Below are 11,021 nucleotides of genomic sequence, written 5' to 3'. Positions count from 1 at the left end.
GCTGTATGTACAGCATCGTTCATGCATCGTGCAGTCTTTTCTCGTTGGAAAGGATCGTGAAAGATCCTTCCCAACGAGAAAAATTGCAGGTGTGTACGCAGCTTAAGAGAGGCACTTGACTCATGTCACTGACCTCTTCTGAAAATGCTAATTACCTGCTTGTCATGCTGATCTAAAGGTTGCTGTTCTGTGTCCCAGATCTAGAACAAGTATGCAGACTAGGAATTCTGACTTTAATTGCTGCAATTGTATTTGCAGGTCAGAGAGATGGAAAGCTTTGTATTCACTGGGAACATCACAGTCAAGTTGTTATGATTTTAAAAAGAAAGGCAAGCAATAGCAGTATCATCATTTTTCTTTACATTTTCAAGGCACTGGTTTTCAGCTGCCTTGAGCAAGATTTTAGTCTTTGGTAAGACCCAACCAGGGAACAAACCAAAGAGGGAAGGAAGCAGGAAAAATGTATAAACATTTACTAACCTGAAAGCATTTAGCTATGTTCGGGCTGGTGGTGAGGTTGCTGGGCGGTTATGACAGCCATCCACTGAGAATGAATGGGGGGTGGTAGTGGTTCACTTCCAAAACCTGCTGCACAGATGACTTATTGGCTATATCTGGGTACAAAACAACTACTGCCCACCACTCCCTCCCACTTCACTCTTCCACATCCCTCATCCAACCCTCTCTAATGAATCCTGCATATTTATCCGTTTTCTTTATTCCGTAAAGGAAGATATACTCACCCAAATCTGCCATTTAGGCTCCTTAACAGCACCATGTCTCAATGTTTACACCAGACGACCACCACCTGATTCCTCTTGTAGAGGTCCTTCTGGTGGTCCTTCTTCATTCTGAAATTATCCCGCTACTGGACAGCCAAGAGGAAATGTCCACATCATGCAGACCATTGTGTCGACATCAGAAGAAGGATCCCACCAGAAGTAAAATGAGAAAGTGGGAAAATCAACACTGGAACGTCACCTGACCACATCTATCAGCTTTAGTTAAAATTGGGTCATAGCTTTTTTTTACTATTATTTCAGGGGCCTGGTAGAGGTAGTGGGTGGGTGGTGGGACAGGAACTGGTAATTCTAAAGATCAGGTTTAAGGTGAATGTGAAGAAGGTTGCCTTCGGGAAGCAAAGCAGCAGGTTCTGCACTCTGTAATGTTTGCATGATTTAGTTGTTGTCAAAAGTCTTAATAAGTCCTATGTAGGTGGATCCCTATGGTATAGTGATTGGTTGCTTAAGTACTGAATGCTGTATTGTGATCTTTTCTTCTGACAGCAAACAGCTGATGTTCGCAGCCATTAGCTAATACTGTTGCTTCATTTGCTTTAACAAATGCAGGGGTTCACTTTATTCTAAGATAAATTTAAATCAAGTGTATTGCTTTTCAGCACAAATAATGACCCAGATGATGACTCAATAAATCGTTATCCACGTATTGACTGGGCAACATGTGGCCGCTACAACAGAGACCCGGGTTCTGGACAGGGAAGTTCCTTGGAGAAAAAGATTGAAGAGCTGGAAAAGGTAATAGCTTTTTTTGTACTGCATGAAGTTTACTATTAAAAGTCCATAAAAATATGAACACAATTTTTTTTTATGGATTTGACAGGAACTGTCAAAAGAGAGACAAGAAAATGTAAGATTAGTCAAGTTAATGCAAGACAAAGAAGAATTAATTATGAAAATGAAGGAAGAAATTGACTTGTTAAACAGAGTAAGTATAAGATGAATAATGTATATGATATACATGATGGCGCAAGAGTTATAACTTTATAGCTGTATTTTTATATTGGTTAGAAATTATAATGCAAAGGAGAGGTCTTAGAGTTCCTGAGGGGCATACATTTTATTTATTAGCACTGTTATTATGGTGATGACTAGATATACCAACTTTTCCTGGAGTAAAATTATACTTTTTCAGTTTTTTGGGTTGGAGACCATAACAGGAAATATTGGTATACAACTGTAAACAAACAAGAAATGGGAAATATAGATAACAGAAAGGGAACTCTTTGGAAAACTGTTAATAAAGCTTGTCTTGTTTCTGCTATTTAATAGATACATAAAGTGCTTTATCCCACAAAGGATAATGTATTGCAGCTCCTTCCTGTAGGCAGGTTTATAACTTGTGCAAAATTAAATTTGAAAGTCTGCTTCCAGACACTTTAAGGTCTAGAGGAACAAGGGTCTTTCCATGCCCTGCATGAGGTGGCAATTCGGTCATGCTAATTTTGCAAATCCGGTAGCATGCTATAAATAAACATGCACATTGTGCCAACATGTTCATCATCATCTTCTGCCAAGAACCTGATGGACTAAGGCTTAGGTACACACATTAGATTTTTGTCGCTGTAAAGGATCTTTCATGATCCCTTCCAACGACAAAAGACTGAAGGATGCTTGAATGAGTGGTGTACATACATCCACATTCTATGGAGAGGGGAGGAGGAGAACGAGGGAGCAGCGCCTTTCTCATTCTCTCGCATTCTCTCCCCTTCACTTGTATTGCAGTCATTCGTCATTTGTGGTTTGTGGATCCACCAAGAGGGATCCATGAACAGCGTCAGACGAACGCTGTATGTAGCCTTAGCTGCACACCTTTAGAGCGAGTATACAAAGCATCTTGTGTCTTATAGCCCCAGAGTTACTCTTTATTAGATTAGGAAGTGTGATCAGGATAGGAATTCTTAACAATAAGTAAAGGGGATATGCAAAATCTGCTCCATCAAGTTACCTGGCATTTTGGAGGATAAGAAATGTTCCTCTGAGTGCATATGTAAAATCCAATTGGCGAATGAATTGGTTCAAGTCAAAATTGGATCAATGCATTCATCATTAAGTAAAACAAAACTAAGTGTTGTAATAGGACCACAAAAAAGCAGCAGACAGCAAAAATTAATATGGCAGGGGTTTACACTCTAGTTGTACAAACTGAGAAAAGTTTCAGCTGAAATAGATTTTATGTTCTACATAAGCTTTATTTGTACAAATATATTAGGGTAAAAGTTCAGTTGTGCTGCAATGGGTAGGGGTTAGACCCTGTGTCAGGGTTTTTGGCTGCATTTGTCCTCTTTGTTGGAGATATGTACTCTTAGATTAATTATTATTAGCCTAGGCAGGAAAAAAATATTTAGGATGTAGTCTGTAATCTTAGGAAATTTTTTTGAATGATGTTTATTATTAGAGCATCTAATTCTCATGCTTTTGGTAATACAATATTATTTGAATTGTGTTTAGCAGTGTATAATATTTGTTTACTCCATGCTGACCCCTCTTCCCCTTTATGTCTGTTTTCTTGTTTTAAAACTTGAATATATTTATATTTTGAAAGCTTGCAGTATATAGCATTTCTTTTTACAGTGAACTTTGTACCATAGATCTGTAAAATGGTGTTTTTATTGGATGTCTTTTTTCATTTTTTTCTAAGGATTTGGATGATATAGAAGATGAAAATAAACAACTAAAGCAAGAAAATAAGACCCTTCTGAAAGTTGTCGGCCAGCTAACAAGATAGAAGATAGATGGGAAGTTTGCTGTGGAACAAACACTACTGATTATTTTCTCTTGAAAGGCGGGTGTGTAGGATAGGGGAAATTGGTTAAGGGAATAAGGGGATCTTATGTCAACCTCTTCGATGAAGGGGTACACCCAATGCTTTTCAAAGATTGTATATTTATTATTAAAGACTGTGTCCTTGATGGTATGAAATTGCACACAAGTTTGAAGATAGAGCTCTTTGTGTTAAACATGATTTTGCACTGTCATAAAAATGATCATTTGACAGGTTTAAATGTTCAGCCTCCAATTTAGGTGACATGGAATGTATCTCTTTCTATGTTTTTGGGTAAACATTTGTTTTTTTTTTTCACACTTGTGAACCATATCGTCTGAGCTTAAACACTCAGTTGTTAAATACATGCAAGTCAGACAAGCCCAAGTTAAAAACAGTGGACAGACAATTGTCAACCCAGTGTCTAGAGAAATCCCCGGAGGACAAAGGGTGAAGGAAGAGGAATGTAAACTTAGTCACCGGAATGGAATGTTTTCATGTCTGGAGAGACCTAATCTCTACATGTAGAATGAGGATCTTGGACATTTTTAATTTCTCCTTGTACATGTCACTGAACACATTTTCATCGGTAGAACCCATTGCAAAGGAATATGATGCTGACTGGTAAATACAAAAAAAGTGTTTTTATAGATAATATAAATATAATATAGATTATCCATCTTCATAGTTAAATAACAGATTTTAATGTCTTTTTTCCCCATAATGTGTTTGTGCGCCCACCAATCTTTTTCATTTTCCTTGTTTGTGAATGATCTCTTTTGCATTCAAACCATATTTATGTTAACCATGTCATTGAAAAAGATTAGCAGTCGTTTTATAGGCTTATCCAACATTGCATAGCACCTTTTTATTTGTTAGAGATCTGTGATCACGAGGACCTGAGACACAATGGACACATTTGTAGGATTACCTCATTTATAGAGTGCTTTCCAATTTTTATGTGGTGACCCATGTTCCTTTCAATAGGCCTGCTGATGGATTAACAAGTATTCAGATGTTATCAAATTCTAAACAATGCTTAAACCACAGTAATTCCTGCTTTGGCTAGACAGACTCACTATCATTGTAAAGCAGTGTTTTAAAGAGAATTTGGGTAGAATTGTAATTTAGATACTGCAGAAACCATGCTTAAAATGTAATTTAGTGCCTGTTCCAACTACCCGTTAAAATGGTAATAAATTTGCTGGGTGGCTTTACTTTGTTTAATGTATTCTAAAATTTGAAGAAGTTGCTATTTGCTTTTTTTTTTCTTATTTTAAACATGGCATAAACACCCCAATACCTTTTACATTGCACCAGTTAACTATTTTATGAGTCTTTTTTTATAATGAAGACAGAAGTATTTCAGTTCAATGCCTCCCAAGCTTTTTCCTGTTTCCATGTTATGCAAAGCTCCACCCCTCCCACCTACTACTACAGGCATGCCCTTTCTTACTTTGCTGTCCTGGATCACTACAAATGTGTATATTAACAGGTACACTGGAGCTTCAAATAAACAGAGAAGAAAATATAATACATATACAATATAATTAATTTTTATTTTAGACTAGCAGAAATCACCTAATTCATCTTATTATAAATAAATGTCATTATTTTGCACTATGCTGTCTGTGAAGAGAGAGTCGGGGGGAGTGGAGGATGACCTATTCATACTGCTACTCCTTTAATATCAATTTATTATTTATCTATTATCAAAGGGGAGAAATTGAGCTGCCCAGAGAACTCTTTCTAGTGGTGCATGTTTTTTGTTTTGATTTCTTTTTAAATCCAATCCCGGGTATTAATAATATTAGTAAATAGACAAACAGAGCTATCCTCACTCGAATCCCATTTTCTTCTTCCCCATGTAGGCCACGTACTGACACAGGCCATTTAATGTTCTGTTGAAATTACTTGAAATGATTGCTGAAAGCACAGATTTTAAATATGCTGGAATATTTTGTGCAATAGAACATACCCATGACACTAGTGAATCCCCTCATGACCTGATTATGGCAAGAAATAGCTTGCAAACTTCCAGCTATATAAGTGACATCCTGTGACATGGGCTAGTGTTACTCGTGTGTTATTTCTTTGACAGTTTACAGTAAATAGGTATATACAAGAATATGAGTTGGCATATTTAGGACTCTTTAGACTCTTAGAACTATTTTAGCACTTGTTTTTCTATTTCATAATAAGTTCCCTTATTTAAAGAGTCCAGACCATTTATAAATGACATGATTTATCTGATTAGAAATAGGTAGGCAAGTCACTGTGAAAGGTTTATCAATAAAATGATGAGCAGACCAATGTTTTGCTGGGTATAACTGATGATATCAGTGTTAGCTTCGATTGCATGCTTACATGTATTTTGCCTGCATTTTACCCATGTTAATACAACTTAGCAAAATGTGCCAATTACCTACTTAATTTTCGCTACCAGTGTGTGACAGCTGGAATTGTACGCCAGCAAGTTACTTAATAGGTTTTCAAGCCTATAAGCACACTATGTGCTGTCATTGGATTGCCTTACACAGCAGTGAAACAAAAAAAGACACATTAGTTACTTCTAATACAATTCAAGTGAACTTGTACACCAGTTTTAGTTGCACCTTGTCCCCTGGGCTTGATTTTCCATGGGTTTATGGTTAACCCATGCCAACATCTATTCCTACTCTCTGAGAATGCTTTCAGACAGGGTGATTGCAGTTAGTGGAATTTAGGCAAGAGGGTAGAGGAAGCTGGCAGTGACAAAGTGAACTTATGTTGTGGAGGAGCATGCATTGAGCTCTTCTGGTTGATAAAAGTAATTTATGGTGCCTGTTCATAGACAGGACAGAGTGATTGTTTTTCATTACCCTCATGCCACTATGCACTCCCTTCTATAATGATAAATCTATTGTATTGTAGAGAGAAGTAGTATCTTAAACACTTCCTTCTCTTGCCTATTTGTACAGAAAGACATATTTTGGAGAATCCAATGTGCAGTACAAGCACAATGAAGCAGTTGCAGTGATTTGTGGCTTACAGTAAAGTATTCGAATCAGAAGTATGTTACATAAAGCACTTGTGCAGTAGTCAGTGGTAGGTAGATGTCAAACTGGCATATTTACATTTCTGCAAAGCCATTGCTGTATAAGAGAGAGCTATAGTACAATAATTTAGAAGTATTTTATAAGTAGGGATGGGGCTGAGAAATTTTCCAGCAGTAAATGATGCTTGTAAGCTTAGACACCGTACAACCATAGCCATTTAAACCATGCTCAATATTCATCACAATGCAACCATGCCAACTTTTTGCCACTCTGCACACCTTATTATATATTTATATTCACATGTTAGAACCTATGTTGGATTGGATAAACCCCACTATGGTAGCATTATACATAATGTGTTGTTACAATTTAGGCTACTTTGGTATTTTAAGTAATAGCAAAGTTATCACCAAACAAGCCCATAATGAAAATGTAAAAATTGACATTGTTAAGGACACAAAACTTAGGGCAATATATATATACATATCACAGAGGTACTAAGCATACTTTTTCCTCAAACATAAATTTTATACTAGTTTAAAATGTATTGTGTCTGTAAAGCTTTGTACACACATCACATGATTTTCAAGATGAACAGTCTGACATGTACAGTGAGTGGGAACAATTTCTGTAATTTTTTATGTAGGAGAGCACAGCAGGGTGCCACTGATCCTTTCCTCTCCATAGAACAGTACTGTGTTCCTTCATCTAGCTCTGGAATTGATCAAAAAAGATTGTTTCCACACACAATCATCTGATGTCTGTACAGGGCTTAAAGTTTTAAGAAATGATCCAGCCAGCAGTACAGCACCCACCTTTCCTTTTCATCTAGAAACATAGTAAGGTATCTTGTAAGATAACCTGACCTATTTTCATTGATATGGCTGAATATGTTTTTCAGACAGGATTGTTGAGCAATGTATCTCTTTTGTAACAAATTTTCATGGCAGAACATTGTCTCATTGTACTCCGTAAGCATGCCTTGCCCAATTTTTATGCATCATTGATTTTGGAAGTGTTCTGTAATGGATTTCCTGCCAGCCATTGATGAAAACACACCTATGTATAATCACATTACAAAAACAACTACTGTTCTCAAGAAAAAAGGTAGCTGTGGGATAAGTTGTCTACCCATGTACCATTGTCTGATAGAAATATGGGGGTTACCAATGATGACGGCTTACTGAAACTGCCTGCTTTTAATGTTATAGGTCTGAAACAGAAAATTGAAATCAAAACTACAAATCTCATTTGCATGATGTCAATTGGATAAAAGGTTTTTTTTTATTGCCACTTATAATTAGCATCTTGCCCTAACATATGCAGTTTTTCTTTAATATTTCTTATTCTCTATCCCATCTATCGGTTTAATGTATTCTACATTTGTGGGGGTAATTGATTTATTAATAAAAACTTCAGAATTGTTAAAGGGTCTTGTAACAAGTGAGGACATATCTCCAAAATTATCTTTATGCTGGTACAAATTTCTTGAAAGTATAAAATTAAATGTTTACTATGACTCATACCTGTCCCTGAAGCCTCCCAACACCCAGCAAGAAGTTGGATTTATAGTATCTGCAGTAACCTATCATATTCACATTTTTAGAGGTTTAAAGAACAATTACAAATATATATTTTTTATAATGCAAACATTTTCTAATTCATTTATTTTATTGAACATGCAACAGGTGGACCATGGAGACTCCAAGACAAAATGAAACAGTTCCTAAAACTGGGGCAGGGATATCTCACTGCTCAAAGTAACCAACTTAAAATAGTATACTTAAAAAAACTATACAAATTCCAGAGCTGTTGACATGAGTGGTATTTATTGTCCTTGTGGACTAATAACTATCCTAGGCATTTAATACCAAGTTGCTAACCTAAAAAATCATTACTGACCTTTTTATGGAAACCAAATATTCCAGGCAAGATTTTTTTGACAAGCTCCATATAGATCATAGTTCCAAGAAAAAACAAATGTTGCAGACTGCATTATTCATTCTATTGAGAAATACACAACATAACTAAGTGTGGGCATAATATCTGACTTTGCTCAATATTAATAAAGCAGTCTATGCATGTCAGCATCACCTGTTTTTCTATAGATACTGTATATTATTTTATATAAAAAATAAATAAATTGTTATCCCATATTATACACTGTTTTGCACATTTCTTCAAAGAAATAGCATGCTCCTCTTTTGCACCTTCAAGTTCTTTTTGCACACATAACTTATTTGCATTATAGTGATACAACTGCTTTGTAGTGTTAGACACTAAACAAGAAGCAATAAATGCTGTTATAAGTACAGAAAACGTCAGCTATGACAGTCATGGATTTATAATACTAAATTATGAGAACCATTTTTCTCCTTTGTTGGATGAAGTTGTCTGATCGATCCTACAAATGATTAACTTGGACAGTTTTGCCTCCATAACATTCTATGTTTACAGGGAGTATTTGAGCTTTGTTTATAAAACAGGGAAGCTGACATTCCTTCATTCTCATGAAAAACATGGACCTTAAAGATTCTCCACCAGGAAAATGTCTGATTCCCTGCTTTATGAATAGAGCCCTTGGTGTATGTGTAATAGTTATTCTTTTCTATGTGAATTGACCCATTTGAAAGATTTTTTTAATATCTGGGCTCTGTATGATATGCACATCTTTCTATGTTTTTAATAAAAAATTCTGCAAGTACAGACAAGTAGTTGTTGATCTTGCAAAAATCTGAGCTCTAAATTTTCCTTTTTGAACTGACAACACATACCTCTGCTTCACTAAAATTTCAAGGAGTATTCTCGGCCATGCCCTGTTCTCATCTTCTTGACCAAAGGACACTGTCCTCTTTTCTCATCTTCATAGCCTTCATATCTTCTGTAAAGTCAAGAGGAAAGTTAGGAAGGGTTGACAATAGTACTTGGGTTTCAGTGCAGAAGAAGCACTGTTTTCTATAAAGAAAATATCCATGTATTGAAAAGATGTAGTGGACACTTTCTTTTTCAGTTTTGCCCATTCACACACTTTAGGGGCAGATAACTTAAAAGTTCTCCAAGTGTTAAAATTATATTTTAAAATTTGGTCAAATGTATAGCGGTATGTGATAAAACTGTACACTATTAACATGCCTGTTAAACCTATATTTTTTTTTTGATGTAATTAGAAATGCTGAGAAAAATAATAAAGTTGATTTTAAAGTGAACCTGCCTCTAATAAATTTGCAGGCTACTTATTGGGTATTTAGTGCTTTGTGTATTTGGGATAAGCCCCAATGAGATTTTTAGCACTCTTCTGTTCTGGAGGGAACCCCAAATCCTTACGGCATGTAGGCATAAAAATATGCAAAAATTTTTTAGAGAGTGCCTTTAAGTTTGGTAAAGTAATTTTGACCTATATGGCAACATCCGGCTGTATTTTGGTTATTGAGTATTTTTAATAGTAACATTTTTTATTGAATAAATAATGCTCATATTTATGAACGTGGTAATAAGGTCTACTATGGTATTCTCATATCTTGGCCTTGTTTTTGTAGTGTTGTGTCAATATAATGTGATGGCAAATTTAGTTGGCTTTGTTTTGAGTTGATTAAATATTTAATTAGAAATTCCTTATGTTGAAAATCTCTGCTAGCAAGTCTTGTTTTCCAGCTTCCATTTGATAATGTTTGAAAAGAACCTTTCAGGTTAGGTCTTTGATCCATGGTTGTGGAAAACCTAAGACTACTATAGTGGTACTTGAGGTTCATTTTGGGGAGCACTGTATTAAATCTTGAGCATACATCTGCTTCCATCAACCGAATAGTACAGTTATTTACCTCAGTGCCTTTACTAAATACAGTGTGACTATCTTTTACCTGAGAAAGCACTGAAAGAAGTCCCTTGGATGGGATTAAAAAATAACAAATATGTACATAAAGCTATAGGATCTATGTAGAACATAATGTGCAACATTCAGAAAAGTAAATACATATATATGTCATTTTAATTTTTTTACATCTAATATTAAAGCTGGCTTTTTTAACATTTTGGAGTTCCATAATCATATTTTCAGTTCATGTATATAGAATATTGTACACAAAGAGTGCATGTACAGTGTTTACCTCTCACACTTCAATAAAAAAAAATGGCACTATGGCTGTGTTTTTTGTCTTTTTTGCAAGTGTGTAGCTTTTTATATGGTCTTCCTATCTATCATCACAGGCATATAAACGTCATGAAAAAATAAGTATTTAACACCAACACACTTTCTTTTCTTCATAAACATTTATATTGTCAAGATAGGCATCAAACCACCAACGTTTCAGGACTTCATGGAGCAGTGAATATCCCGAAGACTCAAAGTTCCCAAAGTCATGCTTATGGCAATATAAATAGTATGACAATATATATTATAGGAGGAAGAGATGATATATTAAATAT

General features: G+C 35.4%; 1 protein-coding gene across 3 annotated transcripts in view; it reads left to right on the top strand.

Moving 5' to 3' along the window:
• The window catches only part of PAWR (pro-apoptotic WT1 regulator), a 61,637-nt gene extending 50,903 nt beyond the window's left edge, over positions 1-10,734 (top strand). For all 3 annotated transcript variants that reach the window (XM_072401416.1, XM_072401417.1, XM_072401418.1), the window contains 3 exons: positions 1,400-1,535; positions 1,621-1,725; positions 3,439-10,734. In XM_072401416.1, coding sequence (XP_072257517.1) covers positions 1,400-1,535; positions 1,621-1,725; positions 3,439-3,525 — 328 coding nt within the window. In that variant the 3' untranslated portion in view covers positions 3,526-10,734. The remainder of the gene's footprint in view (positions 1-1,399; positions 1,536-1,620; positions 1,726-3,438) is intronic.
• The last annotated feature ends 287 nt before the right edge of the window (positions 10,735-11,021 follow it).

Source organism: Pyxicephalus adspersus, chromosome 2 (genome assembly GCF_032062135.1).
Source record: "Pyxicephalus adspersus chromosome 2, UCB_Pads_2.0, whole genome shotgun sequence".
NCBI classification, from domain to species: Eukaryota; Metazoa; Chordata; class Amphibia; order Anura; family Pyxicephalidae; genus Pyxicephalus; species Pyxicephalus adspersus.
The sequence above is the reverse complement of the archived record's forward strand: the minus strand, read 5'-3'. Positions and strand labels throughout refer to the sequence as shown.